Source organism: Phascolarctos cinereus, unplaced genomic scaffold (assembly GCF_003287225.1).
Source record: "Phascolarctos cinereus isolate Bilbo 61053 unplaced genomic scaffold, phaCin_HiC Scaffold_726;HRSCAF=1367, whole genome shotgun sequence".
Classification (NCBI taxonomy): Eukaryota; Metazoa; Chordata; class Mammalia; order Diprotodontia; family Phascolarctidae; genus Phascolarctos; species Phascolarctos cinereus.
Genome location: NW_027556098.1, coordinates 388,847,577 through 388,867,106, shown reverse-complemented (window position 1 = coordinate 388,867,106; position 19,530 = coordinate 388,847,577). Strand labels below are relative to the sequence as shown.

Below are 19,530 nucleotides of genomic sequence, written 5' to 3'. Positions count from 1 at the left end.
ATCATAAAAACAGCAAAGTTAAGCCTATAGTTAGTGAAAATAATTAGTTGAAATTAGCTAAAATAATTAAAATCAGTTAAAATAGAAACCTCCAGACAGCAGGCTGGAGTGAGTTCTTTGGCCATCCCACTGTGCTCCCACCCTGCAAATGATGACATGCATGGTGCTGCTTGCCCAGGGCACTGTTTCTGGTATTCACCCCAGCCTCTGATGGAATAGCTCATTTGTAAGTATATATTCATTCCGATGAGCAAACATGACCCATAACCTACTGTGTTCAAGGACCATTGCTAGGTGCTGCAAAGGATGAATAAGGGCCCTGCCTATAGAGACCTTACAGTCTCATAAAGCTATCCGATTAGAATATAAACTCTAGCAGAGCCTGCCAGACTGGAAAGCCTTCCCACACAGGAGGCTATGTTGTCTGAGAACCACTCAGACTAAGCTCAGAGAGGCTTATCCTCCCTCCTGCCCCTCCACGAGGCTGCCCAACAAAATCACTGGTTCTCGAAGTCTAACAGAGGTATGAATCTAGTCAATAAATATACAAATGCACAAATAAGTAAAATATGGAGTCTTAAAATCTCTATCTTCCTTTAAAGCTCATCTCAAAGGTCACCTCCTACAAGAAGCCATTCTTGATTTCCCCTCCACTGGTACCTCCCCTTTACCAATTATCTTGCATTTACTGTGTCTCTATCTGTGCGTTTATGTGTTGTTTCCTCCAATAGACTGTAAGCTCCTTGAAGACAGGGACTATTTAATTTTCATTTTTGTATCTCCAGTGCCTAGAACAGTACCTGGCATATAGTAGGTGCTTAATAAATGTTTGTTGACTGATTACTTTTTATATGTTTCATGTTTATTTATCTGGGTTTGTGTTGTTTCCCCTCAATAGAATGTAAGCTTCCTGAAGGTAGAAACTATTGCTTTTGTCTTTGTACCCCCAGTGTTTAACACAGGGCACTGGTACATAGTTAGTGCTTAATAAATACCTGCTGATGGATGGATGGATGGATGATGCAAATCTCCAAACAAAGCCTTAAATTTAGGATGATTTGCCTCTGATAAAAAAAAAAAAAGACAGGGCAGCCAGGTGGTACAGTGGATAGAGCACTGACCCTGGAGTCAGGAGGATGTGAGTTCAAATCTAGTCTCAGACATGTAACACTCACTAGCTGTGTGACTCTGGGCAAGTCACTTAACCCCAATTGCCCTCAAAAAAAAAAGCAAAATAATAGCAATGAGGGTGTATTTATTTGTATCCCTTTCCAAACCCACCTGCGGATTTGTAAAAGTGTGTGCCCTTGTCCTTTTTTAAATCAATCAAAAGGCATTATTAAATGACCCCCACACAAGGCTCCATGTAAGATGCAAAAGAAAAAGACAAAAACAAGAGTTTGTAGTCTGAGGGGGAAAGCAACAGTCAGCCAATCAGGCAACGAGCTTTCTTAAGAACTTAACTCTATGCTAGGGGCCAGAGATACAAAGAAAAGCGAAAACATGGTCCCTGCCCTCATGGAGCTTCCACTCTAGTGAGGGGAGACAAAAGGTGAAAAAATTGTACGTGCACGATAGAAATGGTACAAACGTCGGGGCAAGGCCCTGCAGTGGGGGTTGGGCCAGTGAGGGGAAGGGGATTGGTGAAGGCCTTGTCTAGAACATGAGATCTGAGCTGAGTGTTAATGGAAGCCAGGGAAGCTGGGAGGCAGAGGTGAAGAGGGAGAGAGTTCCAGAAATGAAGGATGGCCAGGGAAAAGCATAAGTGTGTGTAGACATACACCCATATATATGTATACATACATATATGCACACATACATATATACACACAGAATATACCTAAATATATATTTGTGTGTATACTTATAAGTATACATTTGTGTACGTGTATACAGGTATACACATGTATATATGTATACTGTATATATAAAAACAGTCTGCCTCAGTAGTATACGTAGACATTTATGTACATATATACACATACACAACACGTATGAGTAAATATACTACAGTGTCATATGCATATATGTGCATACGCACATATATGTGTGTATGTATACATTTGCTTGTACAGGGCCTCTTATGGTACACATAAAATATATGTACACATATGTAACACGTTATGTGTGTGCATGTATTATATGATATGTGTATATACACATATAGTATACTATACATATGTACACATGTGTATGTATAGTGTCTTATATTTATTATACATTTATATGTGTATATATGATATAGACATAAATTTTATCATATAATATGTGTATGCATTCATGTTTCAGAGAAAAACTAAATTTCATTCAATCATTCATTCATTTGATAAACATTTATTCATGTATATGTGTATACATATGTATGTGTGCATGTGTGTATATATGTATATGTGGGGGGGAGAGAAAGAGAGAGAGAGAGCGCACGTTAGGTACAGTGGATAGAAAGTTGGCCTTGGAAGGCAGGAAGACTTCATCCTGCCTCAGACATATATTGACTGTGTGACCCTGAAGAAGTCAACTATCTCTCAGGGCCCCCAAACAACTCTCTAAGGTTCTAAGTTGCAGAGAAAGTACCAATCTGTACTAGTGAAAGGAGTTCCTATACTAGTAACATCACAGGTCTGCTTTCTATCCCTGCAGACTAAATCTCACCATCCTCCACCCCCAAATGCTTATATGGGTGTATTCTTCTCTCAGGCCTTTCTTTGATGTGAGTGTATTCTCTGATCAGTCCTTGCTTTGATCTCACAGAAACCTGGGAAACTAACTAGGCTTGAAGTCAACACAATCTGATTTGGTTTTTGGCTGGAAGAAATTGGTGTCAGAGAGACCAGAATGCACATAGAATTGCATTGAGGGACTAGCTTTGCAGAGCCTCCTTTTGGGACTGGGGCAAAGGGTGGTGATGGGAATTTGCCCCATTCATCACCACCCAAACATTTCTGGCACGAAGGCCAAGGACACTGCCCCACTCTCCCTGACAGTGGCTGGAAGGCTGGGATGTGGTCAGACAACTCTCAATATCCCTCTAGCTCTGGGTCTGCCCAACTGGAAAAAGATAATGTTCGTCTTATATATGGGGGAAGAGTTGTCCTTTCATGAATTTATGAAGGGTTTCTTGTCTCCTTAGGGTGGATTTTGGGCCTGATGGTCGTCATCTCGCTACTAATTGGTCTGATTTTCCGTTTCACGTTGTCTCAGAGAAAAAGTAAGTTGTGTTCAGTCAATCATTCATTTGATAAACATTTATTAAGCACCTGTTCTCCAAGGTGCTGGGGAAATACAAACTTAGGATAAGATCTCTTCCTTTAACGAACGTATGATCAAGAGAAAGAAGATCAGACATGACTCACAAAATAACTGTAATACACAATGTTACAATGCTATAATGAGAGGTCCAAGGCAAAGGGTTATATAACATCTAAGAAGGAAAGCTACCAAAGTCAGTAGAGTGTAGATGGGGTAGAGAGAGTATAGATGGGGTGGAGAGAGTGTCGAGGAAAGCTCCCTTAAGGAAAGGCATTTAAAGGACAGGTAGAAATTTAAGAGAAGGGGAAGGAAGATGTAAAGCATAGGCAGCAATATGAGGTGGGAACGCATGGGACGTATTCTGGGACAGGACAAGGCATAGTTGGGAAAAAGGCAGAGAGTAGATCACCCTGGCTGGAACATGAAGTGATTAGTGTTAAGCCAGGAAATATAGGAGGGAGCCAGATTGTGGAGGGCCTTGAATGCCAGACAACAGAGTTTGAACTTTAATGGCAATAGAGGGCCACTGAAGATTTTTGAGCACAGGAGTGTTACATTCATTAAGAAAAATTATCCAGGAATATGCATGAAGGATGGATTCATCATTCATTCATCTAGCAAACATTTTTTGAGTGTCTACCATGTGGAGAGTTCTAAATTGTACAGGATACGGTCCATGACCTCAAGGAGATTACAGTCTTCTAGGGAAGACATTAAGACAAGTAAGGAAAACAAGGCAGGTTATGCTAAATGCTATAGGAAAGGAACATGGTACTGTGGGAGTTCAGAAGAGGGAGACATTGTACCTAGCTGGGAAAGTAAAAGAGGCTTCATGGGAAAGTAGCATTTCAGCTTGAAGTGTGGGTATAATTTAGATATGGAAAGACAGTACTGCAGGTGGAGGGAACTGCCTGAGCAAAAGCTTGGAGGTGGGAATGTGCAGGATATTATTTGAAAGACAGAGAAACTGGTTTGAGTTTAATAGAGATCAGGTAGGGACAAAAAGGCTGGAGTGGTAGGCCAAAGCCAAGACTCTAGAGGGGTGCTCACTTCTTACCCAAGGATTTACCAACCATTCCTACTGACCCTTTCCTGGCAGTTTCTTTCTTGGGGGAGATGGTGGTTGAAATGTTTCCTTTCCTGTTTTTTGTTTTTGTTTTTGTAGAAAAGCTCTTGTCCTGCGTCAAAGAGGAAACCAAAGTGGTAAGTTTTGCTTCATGGTTGCTTGGTTTAAAGGGAAACATATGGGATATAGCCATGGGTGTGTCTGCAGGGAATGAGCTGATAGTCACTTATGGAACTGCCTCTCTGGAGAACAGGCAAAGAGATGACCTCCTCTCTGCCCTCAAGAAGCTTGCAGTCTGATAGGAAACCATTGTGGTATGGGAAAAGGAACCTTGTCTCTGATTCTTTATGTGACCTTAGGACACAGAATGTCAGAGCTAGGAGGGCCCTTAGAACAGAGAATGTCAGAGCTGGGAGGGCCCTTAGAACAGAGAATGTCAGAGCTGGGAGGTCCCTTAGAACAGAGAATGTCAGAGCTGGGAGGGCCCTTAGAACACAGAATGTCAGAGCTGGGAGGGCGCTTAGAACACAGAATGTCAGAGCTGGGAGGGCCCTTAGAACACAGATGTCAGAGCTGGGAGGGCCCTTAGAACACAAAATGTCAGAACTGCCTTAGGAAAGAGGATGTCACTACTAACGAGGGAATTTATTTTGCTTGAGTATATATGTTTGTAAAGTGTTTTGTTTTTCTTGCTTTCTAAATGGATAGGAGAGGGGGAGGTGGGAGGGAAGGAATTTGGAACTGAAAATAATTTAATTAAAAAAAAGAACCGGGAATGTCAGATCTGAGAGGGACTTAATAATAATACTAATAATTTACCTTATACAACACTTTGAGCTTTACAAAAGCGCTTAGAACCAGAGCATTAGCACACAGAACATCAGACCCAGGAAAACCCTTAGAGGCAGACCTTCTAGTTCCAACCCTTTAGTTCTGTAGACAAGGAAACTGAAGCCAAGCATTGGGAGGTCACTTGCTCCACAGAGTCACTTGATGGAGGCAGGACTCTAAACCGGGGCTTCTGGTTCTTAAGGTCCATTTCTCCCTCTGGACCTCAGTTTTGCATCTGTATAATCAGATGGACAACAACCCCTGCTTCAACTTTCTCAGAGAAGCATCCAACGTGATCGTGGAAATCAAAGTGCTTTGGAAATTATCAGGGGCTGTACAATTGAGCAATGATGATCGGGGTGGTGGTGAATTTTGCTCTGAATGTAAGTTAGCCTTATCATATGAAGAGGAAAGAAAACAATCCAAGAGACCGGCTAAAGATGACTAGTATCATCTTCCTGCCTCAGGCCTGGAATAGGGTCTTCTAAAACCTGGCCCGAGCCCTCTAGCATGGCTGACTTGACGTTTTTGCCCCTCCCTTCTAACTGGGTGTTTCTCAGTTTCTCTAAACTGCTGAATTGGGAATCTTCACCACATCCTGCCCTCACTGCTGTCACTCAATGGTGACGCGGGTTAGAACAGTCTATGTGCACAAGTAGTGAATGACTGCTGATTCTTAGAAAAGGGAGGCAAAGGGGAATCCCAAGTACTGTTTCTCTTGTAATCTAATTATGCCTCTTAATATAGTCCAACATTTTCATTGAACATAACACCCAAAGTGGATGTGTTATTAGAACAAGAACATCAGAGGTGTGTGGCCCTTAGAACACAGGATGTCAGAGCTGGGAGGGGCCTTAGAGCACAGAGTGTGAGAAGTGAGAGGGCCCTGAGAACATGAAATGTCAGAGCTGGGAGGGCCCTCAGAACACAGAATGTCAGTGCTGGGAGGGCCCCTAGAACACAGGATGTCAGAGCTGGGTGGGTCCTTAGGACAGAGAATGTCAGAGCTGGGAGGGCCCTTAGAACACAGGATGTCAGTGCTGGGAGGGCCCTCAGAACACAGAATGTCAGAGCTGGGAGGGCCCTTAAAACATAGGGTGTCAGGCTAGGAGTGATTCTTAGCTCAATCCCCTCATTATATACATAAGAGGCTATTTGAAAAGGGAAATGGCTTACCCAAATTGAACAGAAAGTTCATGGCACAAAGTGAGGCAGCTAGGTGGGGAAGTGGATAAAGTGCTGGGCCTGGAATTAGGAAGACCCGAGTTCAAATTCTGCCTTATACATTTAAATTGCTATGTGACCTTGGGCAAATTCAACCTTTGTTTGCCTCACTTTCCTCTGTAAAATAAAGATAATAATACTAGCACCTACCTCTCAGGGTTGTTGTGAGGATAAAAATGAAATAACATTTATAAAGTATTTGACACGTAGTAGGTGCTATATAAATGCCAGTTATTATCATTGTTACGGCAGAAGCAGATTAAGAAGAAAGAATTCTTGACTCCTAGTCAGGAAACTTTCCACTGTATCACAATATTTCAATATTTTTAAAAAAATTTTAATATCAGTGTAATAGACCACAGTTTCCCTAGTTTGCCAGTCTCTCCCTGGTAGCTCTCTCCTCCTCCTTAAGCTTGAACTATTGGCTATCCATGGTTCACCATCTAGTGGCCTATAGAAGGCTTGCACCTACCTCCTCAACTCCCCAAGCTAGCTGAGGAAGATGCCAGATAAAGCACTCTTTTCCCCAAAGAACAATTTTTATTATGAAACATCCTGATTCCTTAAAATATTACATTGAGACGGTAGAAGGACCTGTGAACTCTGTGGGGTGGGTACCCCTCCCACAGGTACACAGTGCTGATCAGCCCTCCACACCTCTGCTATTCTCTGTCTTTTTCTAAATTTTTCATAAAAAACCAAGTAGCTTGCTGGAGACCTCGCTCTACTGCTTTGACTATTTTAAAAGTATCAGTGTAGGATTTGGACTATCCATTTATTTTCTCATATACCCCATAAATGACCAACTCTACCTTCTTTTCTGTTCAGACTTATAAAAAAAGGTTAATTCTTATTGATAGCACATTTCAAAATGTCTTTTATTGCTATGAACATCAACCAAAAAAAGAGTTTATTCATATGAATCCTAAAAAAGGGGGGTTGTGCATGACACCATGAATTATGTGCAGCTTTTAGAAATATATATTAAATTTGATATAGTAGATCCAAGATTGCCCAATATTCCTTCTACTCGCTTCTGTGTTTCTTTCATGTTTCATTGATTCTTTCTTCTTTATTTTATTTTCATTTTATTTTATTTTATATAATTTGTTTCTAGATTATCTTCATTTGCAATATCTCTCCTCTTCCCTTTCTTGTAAGCTATTCCTTATAACAAAGAAAAAAGCAGTTGCGCTAAATTAATCAATACATCAACTGAGTTTGGTGGTATATGCAATACTCTACACCCAGAGTTCCCCTCCTCTATACCCATAATCCCCCTTCTCTGCAAAAGGAGGAAGGGGCATTTTCTCATTTCTTCAGACCTGTGCTTTAAGAAAACCGCTTTGGTGACCACATAGAGAATGGATTGGAGTGAAGAGAGATTTTTGGTAGAGGGATCAATTAGGAGGCTATTATAATAGTCCAGGTGAGAGGTGATGAGACCCTCAGCTGGGGAGGTGGCTGTCTGAATGGAGAGAAGGGGGTTATGTAAGACATGTTGTGGTCATAGAAGCAACAAGATTGAGCAACTAATTGGATGTGTGAGATATGGGAGAGTAAGATGTAAAGGATAACACCAAGGATGTGAACCAGGGTGACTGGGAGGTGGGTGGTGCATTCAACAAAAGCGGGGATATTTGGAAGAGGGTTGGGTTGGAGGGGTAAATAATGAGTTTTGTGCTGGATATGTCGAGTTTGAGGTATCTTTGGTACCTTCAGTTGAAGACGGCCATTAGCCAGTTGGTGATGGGATGGGAGTTAGATATATCACTCTAAGACTCTGATTAGAAATGACAATTGAACCCAGAGAGCTGATGCAGTCATGGAAAGAGTGTGTAAAGAGGAAAGAGAAGCAGACTCAGGTTAGAACAATAATACTAGATAACATTTATATAGTGCTTATTATGCATCAGTCACTGTGCTAAGCAGTTGGCAATTATTATTTCATTCTATCCTTACAACAGCCCTGGGAGCTAGGTGCCATTATTATCCCTACTGGGGACACTGAGGAGAATAGAAGTTAAGTGACTTGTCCAGGGTCACACAGTGTCTGAAGCTGGATTTGAACTCAGATCTTCCTGACTTCAGTCCTGGTACTCTATTCACTGCACTGCCTATGAGACACCCACAATTAGGCAATGTGGTATAGCTGAAGCTCCAGTTGGCTGAGAAGGATTGGTCAGACAGGAAGAAAACAAAGGGAGAGAAATTTTAGGAAAAACCCAGAAAGGAGAAAGTTTTCAGAAGGAAAGCGTGGTTAATGGTGTCAAATACTGCAGAGAGGTTCAGAAGGAGTAGCACTGGGCAAACAGCTATCCCTCTTTTTAATCCCAGAATTCTGCCAGTGATCATCTGTGGCTGCACATCATGGAACACTGCCTCACAGAAGAATTATAGCTACAGTTCATTTATGAGATAGTGAATAGAGAGGCTCAGGACCAGTGTCAGTAAACCCCTGAGGATGTCCTCAGAGAGGTGGGATCAGAAAAGAAGGCCATTTGCAGACAGGAAGGGAAAACCAACGAATAGCTTTTGGGCTCCCTTGAAATCCACAAAATCTAGAAGAAGGGCCTAGGCCCTGGGGAAGATTTGTGGAAGGGTATGTAGACAGGGGGAATTTAGGTGATGTAGTGGATAGAGTTCCAGGCCTAGAGTCAAGAAGACCCGAGTTCAAATCTGACCTCAGACTCTTACTAGCTGTGTGACCCTGGGTAAGTCAATTCATCCTGTTTGCCTCACTTTCCTCATCTGTAAAATGAGCTGGAGAAGGAAATGGCAAGCCATTCCAATATCTTTGCCAAGAAAACCCCAAATGGGGTCACGAAGAATTGGACATGACTGAACAAAAAAAATATAGATGGGAGAAGATGATGTGGCTCGGTGGAGATTTCCACCAGTGGAGAGAGTGGTGCACTCCTACATCCATCATGATATCAAAGGACCATATAGTTGTACACTTTGGACTGGGCAGGGCTAGGCTGGACCCCCGTTCGTCAATCAGTGCCTTAGACACTTCCATGCACAATGAAGCTATATGTGCTTGGTATGTTGCTAATGATCAGACTTTCTTCAGCTAGGCTACCCAGAGCCTCTCAGAGGTACCATGAAACCAGAGTTGTTTTCTTGTTTCTAGCCCATTACTGTGTGGTATGGGGCTTGGAGAGCCACGCCCAAATTCTTGACACTCATATCCAGCAGACGGCTGCTTCCTCCCTCTTCGGGTTTCCCTGATGTCAGGGTCAGGTGCTGTTGGATTGATAGGCTCCTGAATCACTGGGACCATTTGGGGACTGAGTACTTGAATCCTACTATTAGGATAAATCAAGTCTGTACTCACTGGGACCATTTGGGGACTGAGTACTTGAATCCTATTATTAGGATAAATCAAGTCGGTACTCTCTCCCTCCAAAGGCTTCAGTTCTAGGGAACTGAAATTTGGTTGACACAAGTGATAAATTTCGATTCTTTCTGTATTGGTCAGTTGCGTGGGGTGAAGGTTGTGGGAGGAGGTCTATGTGTTTGTTAGAAGGTTAGGTTGGTGAATTTGGCCTTTGGGTCTTTCGGTTCTGCTTAACTCCATTAAAATAATCCTTCCTGTTTCTTGAAAAGACAAAACTCCTTTGAAAAGTACCAAGTTAGGTGATTTTGATGAAGTGACATTTGGGTGGTAAAGCTCAGTGGCTCAGCCAGCAGGGGAGCATGGTCTGGGACCTACGCTAGGGACCCAGTGAAAAAAGGAAGTGGGTCCTAGCAAGCACAGGGGGTTTCCCTGGGCGAACTGTCCCAGGAGCCCCATTCTCATAGAATCCCAGCATCTTACCATCAGAAGGGGCTTTACTGGCCAACTGGTCCATCCTGGAGTTCAACTAGGATCCCTTCTAAAATAGTCCTGACCAGAATGTACTCCAATAGGTTTGAAGACCTCCAGTGAGAGAAACCCCACCATGTTCAAAGGCAGCCCTTCCCACTCATGGGAAGCTCTAATTGTCACACAAAACCTAAACCAATTTAACCAATGTATTGCCTCTTCCCCATTACAGCCTTTAAAATCTTTGAGGATAGTTACCATGGCCTAAGTCTTTTCTCTTCCAGGTCACACTGGGGAAGTGGGTTTGTTTGGTTTTTTTTTCTGCTGAACTTTGTACGGGGTGTTTGCCAGCTCTCTCTCCATTCCCTATTTCTGGACACAATCCAATTTATCCTTCCTAATGTACAGAGAAAGCTCCAGACTGAACCCGGTGACCCAGCTGTAGTCCAACCAGGGGAGGGAGAGCAAGACTTTACCCTCTCCCTCAATATAAGTGAAGGTCCTGTCAGCTTCTTAGTTCAATGTGTCACACTGTTGAGTCGTATTAATTAAGCTTACATTCCCTTCACTTTGGTCCTCCTCTTACCCCAACAGAGAAAGAAAACAAAAACCAACTCATTTTGTTGTCCCCCATACTTCAGCTAATTATGGGTTTTAGTTCAGATTGTCATATCTAGTTGGGCCCTTAGAACATGAAATGTCAGAGCTGGAAGGGCCCTTGGAACACAGGATGTCAGAGTTGGAAGGGTCCTTAGAACACAGAATGTCAGGGCTTGGGAGAGCCCTTAGAACATGAAATGTCAGAGCTGGGAGGGCCCTTAGAACGCAGGATATCAGAGCTGGGAGGGCTCTTAGAATATGAAATGTCAGAGCTGGAAGGGCCCTTAGAACACAAGATATCAGAGTTAGGAGGGCCTTTAGAACAGGGAATATTAGAGCTGGGAGGGCCCTTGGAACTTGGAATGTCAGAGCTGGGAGGGTCCTTAGAAGACACAAGTCTGGACTGGGAAGATCATCTAATCCACACAAGAGAAGCATCAGGAAAACAGTCAAATTAATGCCTTGTTGGTGGAACTTTGAATTGGACTAGAAAGCAGTTTAAAACTATGTACAAAAACTCAGTGAAACTCTTGAGTCAGACAAACCACTATCATGGCTATACCACAAGGAGATCAAAGAAAGGAAAAAGACCCATGCGTACAAAAATATTTACTGCTGTTTCTTTTTTGTGGTGGTGAAGAATTGGAACTTGAGGGGATGCCCATTGATTAGGGACTGGCTGAACATGGGTCGCATAGCTAGTAAGTATCTGAGGCTGTATTTGAACTCAGATCCTCCTGACCCGAAGCCCAGTACTCTGTCTATCCATTGTGCCATCTAAGCTACCATTTCAGCTAACACCTAGCCATCCTTTTATGAAGCACCCACTACGTGCCAGGCAGGGTGATAAGTACTTTACAAATATTATCTCCTTTGATTTTCACAATAATCCCAGGAATTTGGTGCTGTTAGTATGCCCATTTAACATGTAAAGAAACTGAGGCACAGAATTATCTCCCAGAGAGTCAAGTCAGACTAAATTGACTAAGTTCCCCTCCCCTACAACTGGTACTATGGGGAAAACAAGAAACGTGGCAGAGATTTCCCTAGGTTTAGGGTCCCAGATTCAAAGCTGAAGGGGGTCTCAAAAGGCCATCTTGTCTGACCTCCTTATTTTACAGATGAGGAAACTGAGGCCCAGGAAGGTTATGTGAACTGCCCAGGATGATACCAGAAATAACCATTAGAGGCGAGATTTGAACCTGAGTCCTCTGACTCTGGGGCCAGCATTCTCTCCATAGTACTAAGGAGACTGATAGCTCCTTCATATAAAACAAAGCCTTGTGTCATATTCGAGCTCCCCTGGCTAGTCTCAAAATAGGCATTTTGAGAAGGTGATTTTTGCCTTCAAAGGGCAATATGACAAAATATTTTCAGCAATCTCAGCTCCTAGATTTTCCAACTCCAGCTAGTCACACTCGGGACCCTCGGATGCATCCCAGAAAAATGATGCAGAGACATGCTGGCTTCACCCCAGAGGGGGCTGCTTCTAGGTATGGCTCCAGTAATAATAATGACTCACTGCCTCAGAGACAGTCCTCAGGTCAGCCCTCCCACTTGACGATGGCCCAGTGGAAAGGACATCGAGCCAAGCCCCAGGCCAGATTCTTCCACTGGCTCCCTCACTGGCAGACCTTGGACAAATAAGTGGCTTCCTGCGATTGGGTCTCAGTTTCCTTACTTTGTTAAAATGAAGAAGTTGGCACAGATGAAGTTTTAACTTGAGTAGACTCTGGGAGAGATTTCAAATGAGAAAAAAAAGTGGCATCTTTTTCACTAACCTTTAACTGAAATGTAGCCTTTCCTTCAATAATGAATGATAGCAACAAACATTACTCTGAGATCGGGTCCATAGGTTTTACCAGACTGTTAAAAGGCATATCCATGGAACAAAAAAGGTTAATACCTCCTGGCATGCATGGTCTCTAAGGACCCTTCATAAGGTCCCACATCTTAAGTCCCTCCAACTCTGACATTCTGTATTCTAAGGCCCCTCCCAGCTCGGCCATTTCTATTCTAAGGGTCCTCCCAACTCTGACATTCTAAGTTGTAAGGACCTTCCCAGCTCTGAACTTCTGGGTTCTAAGGACCCTCACAGCTCTGAACTTTTGTGTTCTAAGGACTCTCACAGCTCTGACATTCTGTGTTCTAAGACCCTTCCCAGCTCCGACATTCTCAGTTCTGAGGGTCCTCCCAACTCTGACATTCTAAGTTCTAAGGACCCTCCCATCTCTGACATTCTGTGTTCTAAGGGCCCTCCCATCTCTGACATTCTGTGTTCTAAGGACTCCTAGTTCTGATATTCCAGGGTCCTAAAGCTCAGACATTCTATGATTCTAATAAGTCCCTCCCTCCAAGCCCCAATCCGATGTCTCCTGATGGTCCCATGTCATTGTTTCCCTGTCCAGCCTCACTCAGTAGCTGAGAAGAACCAGAGTTTCTTGGGCCGCACCGGAACAGAGCAGCAGAACCTGCTAGATTCAGAAGCCACCTCCAGCAGCAACTCCCTGGACAGTACGCTGAGCTGTGGGGAAGCCAAGGAATTCCAGGAGACCAAGGGAACAGAAAACAACTCGCACCAGGCTCCAAGCTCAGAGAGGTCCAAGTGTGGCCAGGGAACCAGGGCTGGCTCCATGAACTCAGGTAAGAGGCTCCTTCTCCAATAGAGTCCCAGGCTCTGTTTTTGTGGATTAAAAAGGATTAGGATTAAATTGGATTAAAAGGAAGAAAAGGTAGTCAACTCTCATTTATCCATTTGACTCATTAGTTACCTAGGAGACCTAGAAATTACTTTCCCTCTCTCTGAATGTATCTGAATGAATCTGGCCTCAGTTTCCCCATCTGTTAAATCACTTCCTCTCTGGGGCTCAGTTTCCTTACCTGCCAAATGAAGAGGGATCTTTACAGATCCATGGTCTTTGATGTAGTGATTATCCTTGAAAAACATTTGCAATCTCGGTTCCCTTTCCCTGTACCCAGGAACATGGTGAAGTGAAACCCCGCTGACACCATTCATTAGTACAGGACTGTGGATCATACCTCTGGGTCAAACCATAATTTTCCAAATATAGCACTTACATGAAAACCCAAAGAGGGCTGTTTGTGGGGGGTGGGGTGGGGGAAAGTATCTGCAAGTGAAAATAACTACAAACAGTTTCCCAGGGAATGTTTAAACTACTTAAGAGAAGCCTTTTCAAATATTTTTGTAACACCTGCTTATATATAAACAAGGTCCTCTTTATAAGGAATTCTTATCTTATAATACCTCCCTGGACTGTTGTTAAGGATCAAATGAGATTAGATAGATAGATGATAGATAGATAGGCAGATAGATGGATAGATGGATAGATGGATGGATAGATAGATATAGCTATAGATAGATGATAGATAGACATATGGATAGATAGATATAGATAGATGATAGATGGATAGATGGATGGATAGATAGATACAGATAAATGATAGATGATAGAAAGATAGATACAGATAGATGATTGATGATATAGATGGATAGATAGATATAGCTATAGATAGATGATAGATAGATGGATAGATGATTGGGTAGATAGAATTAGATAGATAGATGATAGATATAGATAGATGATAGATGGATAGATAGATGTAGATACAGATAGATGACAGATAGATAGATGGATGGATAAATGGATAGATGACAGATAGATGAATAGATAGATAATCAGTTGCTTTTCAGTCATGTCTGACTCTTCATGGCCCCATTTGTATTTTCTTGGCAAAGCTACTGGAATAGTTGGCCATTTCTTTCTCCAGCCCATTTTACAGATGAGGGCAGAACTGTGTTTTTGCCTTTCTTCGTGTCTCCAGCGTTTGGTACACAGTAGGTGCTTAAGTACTTTTTGATGGCTAGATTTCCTGTCCCATAAGGTCAAAAGATCACAGATTTAGAGCCCGAAGGGATCTTAGAAATCATCAAGTCTGATCCACTCATTTTACAGATGAAGAAACCAAGACCCAGACAGGTTAAGTGTCTTAGGCAGAGGGTCATACAGCTAGTAGGTGTCTGAGGTAGCACCTATAGAATAGGAATTCTTAAGCTTATTTTGTGTCATGGTCACAGGGGCATGCTGGTAAAAGTTAACAATCAGCTCTCATATATATGCATGTATATATATATATATATATGTATATATGCATATACTATATTACAATGCACAATTAAGTTTGATCTGCCATAATTAACATTTTCTTCATCATTTTCTTTAGTCACAATTAAGAAAACAATAAATCAAGCTGTGATTTGTAGCATTTGCTGGTTTCTGAGGTATATATATAAATGCTCACACTAAAAACATAACCATCGGCTTAACACCTGGTTTGAACTGCTTCCAGCATACCCCTGCCTTATGGAGCCTTCCAGCAAACTAGAGAAACCTATGGACACTTTCTCAGAATAATGTTTTAAAATAATTGAAAGAAAGGCTAAATATCAGTTAGATGTTAGTGAAAAGAAAGAAAGATGTGATTTTTTTTTTTACCTATTTAAGTTCACAGATCTACCCAGGACCCCATGGGGTACCCTGGGTTAAACACCCTTGCTCCAGAGTGAGAATCCTCCAGCCCATCCTCCAATCCCTCCAGCTCTCCCGGCTCCTGGTATCTGTGGAATGACCCTTCTTTCTTCCTTTGTGTCTTGACAGAACACTCCCACAATGGAGGGACCCAGGTCAAGGTGACCTGCATCGTCAATGTGTGTAACTCCGACCACACCTCCCAGTGTTCATCACAGAGCAGCTGCCCTGACTTTGAAGCCAGCTCCTCAGGCTCCCCCTGGAATGAGGATGTCCCCTTCTCCCAAGAGGAGAGCCCCAGGAAGGGCAAGCCAGCCTCCCAGAATGCACCACAAACCCTGCTGCCAGATTTAGAGGAGAAACCGCTTCCCATCGGGATACAGGATATGGGCATGAAACTCAGTTAACAAGCTGGGCCTCTTGTCTCCCCTTTACTGGAAGGATCTGACCAGAAGCTGAGTGACCTCATCAGGATACTCTCAGAGGGACCCCTGTACTGTTTCTGAGGTCTGCCTTTTATGGTGGGATTCTGTTGCTTTTCTTGGGCCAGCCTCCCCCCCTTCCAAGGGCCTTGATCCTCAGAGGCCTGTCTCATGCCTTTAGAGAGTGGGGACAAGAGATGACAGGGAGAGGTATTGAATGCCTTTTACCTTGGTTTCTCCCCTTTCTCAGTTTTCTTATCCTGCTTTATCTCTTCCAAGACGCATCATGGCGCCTGAGCTGGGAGTCAGGACATGTGGGTTTCTCGCTCCACCTCTAAAGAACTTTGCAATCTTGGCTCAGCCATATTCCCTTTCTGGACCTTGGTTTCCTCATCTGTCAGATGAAGGAGAGAGACTAGAGGATTTCCAAGGCTACTTCTAAATGCCAAATTCTTGGTAAGCCAAGAATACTCTTAGATCCTGATCCTTCTCTCCATGAAGACTTCAGGATTCCTATCCCCATATTCCTCAGGTAGGCTAGGAGGAAGAGATAGCTGGGGAATGGGAGGGAGGGTGCAACTGAGGGAGAGAGATGGGATTATTAAAAGGCAGCATGGTACTGCAGAAAGAACAATGGATTTTGGAATCTGAAGACCTGGGTTTGAATCACACATTTTGCTACTTACTAGCTATATAACCTCAGGCAAGTTTCTTGACCTCTCCAGGCCTCAGTTTCCTAATCTGTCCAACCAGAAGGTTGGATTAGATGGCCTCCAAGGTTTTTTGTAGTGTTAAATCTATGATCCTACGAACTGTAGGGCCATGCCGGTGGTGGTGGTGGGTAGGGAGTCCCTTTCAGACTCTGAGATTTTAGGACAGTTCATGCTGAGAGGCTTGGGGTGGGAGTGGGAAGGGAACCTCTCAGATGCTCATGATGGGGAGAAAGGTTTGTTTCTTGGGTTGACTCTTGTGACTCAAGTTCTATGACACTTGTAACCACCATAGAAGGCCGGTGACTAAGACTTTCCTGAACCTGCCCCCTTTCCTCTTTGAAACCCTGCTCATTTAGGCTTCATAATCTGAAGTCTTCATTTTGGCAAAGCAGTGATCCCTTTCATATGGGAGTATGGTATAGGGGAATAGAATGAATGATCTGGAACCAGAGGGCCAGGTTCATATCTTGGCTCTGCTGCGCATTCCCTTTATGATCCTGAGTAAATAACTTTCCCTCTCTGGGCCTCAGTTTCCTCATCTGCAAAATGAAGGGGGTTGGACTAGGTCACCTTTGGGGACCTTCTAGCTCTAAATCTGTGACTAAGGGAGGAGACGGGAATTGGAGCTGTGTGAGGCCCCACGAGCCTTTCAAAATCTGCTACCTCAGGTTGGGGGCCTGTCCCTGGCTGTGTACTTTTTTGCTCCTCTCCCTTTTTACCTCAAAGCCCAAGGGCCCAGGATGAGTCACTGGGCCACATTTGTGCCATATCCCCAAAGACCTGAATTTGTGTTGTGAGAATGCGTATATGCAGGTGTGTATGCTAGAAATAATTTTGTGTACTGTAGAAGAGATTGCTGAGTAGAATGTTCTATTCAATTCAACAAACATTCATTAAACTCCTACTGTGTGCAAGGCACTGTGGATTCAAAAGCAGGAAGCTGTTTCCAGTTCTCTATAAACTTTCCTTCTTCTGTGGAATTCTGGAAGTCAGTTAGGACATCTTCTAGAAGTCCATCAAACAGTGACAGGCGGTGCACTGCAGTGGACACTGGATGAATTTGAAGTCAAAGGCCCAGAATTCAAATCCTTGTTTGCCTGTGGGACCTTGGACAAGTCCATTGACTTCTCTGTAAAATGAAGGGGTTGGGCTGGATGAGGTCCAAAGTCTCTTCCAGGCCTAACTGTGTTCCTGTGATTATTGACTACCCTTGCAGAAGATGCCAGGACTATGGACCTGGCCAGATCCAAAGTGGAGCTGTACTCCGTGATTCTGGCTGAAGTGAAAGCCACTCTAACCAACCTCAGGGGGCAAGAGAAAAAAATCACTGGACTTGAATGTGGCGCTTGGCAGCTGTAATAACTGATTGGTTAAGATTGGCCCCTGGTCATTTCTCCCCTTTGAGGACTCCGTCTTTGAAACAGAAACTTGCACCCTGAAGACCCTAGCCCACGTCATTCAATTATGGGAAGAGAGCCCCCTCTAGTGGCCACTTGCAGAAACGCCTCATTCCCATCTCTCGGGAAAGACTACGATAGACTTCCTCACTTGAGGTTTCTGCCTGAGTTCCCAAATGGGCCAGGCGACACAAGGCCAGTGTCCTGGACGTGATATACAATGAGAGTTTGCACTATATAATAAAATAGTTTTGCAATAAAATATTTTCTACTTTTAAACAGCTTACACTGACTTTGGCTCTTCTAACCTAGGCTTGGGCATAATTTGGGATTCTGATACTCAGAGAAAAGCTGAGAGTCTGAAGGATTTGGAAAGGAAGATTTTAAGAATGACCATTTCAGTTCCATTTGACAGGCATGTATTGCACTCCTATTCCTCATCTGTAAAATGTGAGCTCTTTGAGAGCAGGGACTGACTTTTGCCTCTCTTTGAATCCCCAGCACTTTAAGACAGTGCCTTGAGGCAGCTAGGTGGCACAGAGCACTGGCCCTGGAGTCAGGAGGACTCGAGTTCAAATCCGGCCTCAGACCAAACACTTGACACTTACTAGCTGTGTGACCCTGGGCAAGTCACTTAGCCCCAATTACCTAAAAAACAAACAAAAAAGACAGTGCCTGGCACATAGCAGGCACTTCATAATGCTTCTTGACTATACAAAGTAAATGCAAAGTCTTTGGGCGAGGGATGCTAACTTCTGGTGGGAGAACCAGGAAAGGCCTCAGGCACGAGGCAGCACTGTAGCTAAGCTTTAAGTGGATCTGGGGATTCAAGAGGCAAAGGTGAGTATTGTAGGCATGGGGAACAGATGTGCAGACTTCATGTAGGCAGAACAGCAGGCCAGTTTCATTGTACCTTAGATATGTGAGGGAGAATAATGTAAAGTAAATCTAGAAAGGTCAATGAGGCACACCACGGCAAAGAGCAAAGAACCAGAACTGTGTCAGGAACCCCAGCGCCCACTCTGACAGTTGTGTTTGTCAGCTTGGTGACTTCAAGCTTAAGTATGATAAGCCTCAGCATCCTCATCTGTAAAATGGAAATCATGATGCTTGCACTACTTACCACACGGGCTTATCAGAAGGAGAGCGTTTTGTAAACTATAGAACGTTTCTGGGTCCTGTTAGAGTCAGGCCTGAAGGTTGATGGCCCAGTGGACAGTGCACTGGTCTTGGAGTCAGGAAGACTGGAGCTCAAATCTGGTCTCAGACATTTACTGTGACCTTGGGCAAGTCACTTAACCTCCATTTGTCTCGAAGGCAGCTAGATGGCTCAGTGGATAGAATGCTGGCTCTCGAGTCAGGAAAACCTGAGTTCAAATTGGCCTCAGATACTCACTAGCTGTGTGACCCTGAGCAAGGCACTTAACTTTAGTTTGCTTTGATCTACTGGAGAAGGAAATGGCAAACCACTCTAGTATCTTTGCCAAGAAAACCCCATGAACAGTAATGTCCAAAGGGTCACAAAGAGTCAGATATAACTAAACAACAACTGTTAATAATAGCTATAATATGTGTGTGTGTGTGTGTGTATAGTATACTAGTACATATACTACCAATAATAGTTAGCAATATATTCCACTTACATGCCACTATTCATGTATATGTACACA

General features: G+C 43.4%; 1 protein-coding gene across 2 annotated transcripts in view; it reads left to right on the top strand.

The window, feature by feature from the left end:
* TNFRSF1B (TNF receptor superfamily member 1B) overlaps nucleotides 1–18,139 on the top strand; it is a 56,561-nt gene extending 38,422 nt beyond the window's left edge. For both annotated transcript variants that reach the window (XM_020973616.2, XM_078145670.1), the window contains exons 7-10: nucleotides 3,131–3,208; nucleotides 4,415–4,452; nucleotides 13,190–13,424; nucleotides 15,458–18,139. In XM_020973616.2, the coding sequence (XP_020829275.1) occupies nucleotides 3,131–3,208; nucleotides 4,415–4,452; nucleotides 13,190–13,424; nucleotides 15,458–15,735 (629 nt within the window). In that variant the 3' untranslated portion in view covers nucleotides 15,736–18,139. The remainder of the gene's footprint in view (nucleotides 1–3,130; nucleotides 3,209–4,414; nucleotides 4,453–13,189; nucleotides 13,425–15,457) is intronic.
* The last annotated feature ends 1,391 nt before the right edge of the window (nucleotides 18,140–19,530 follow it).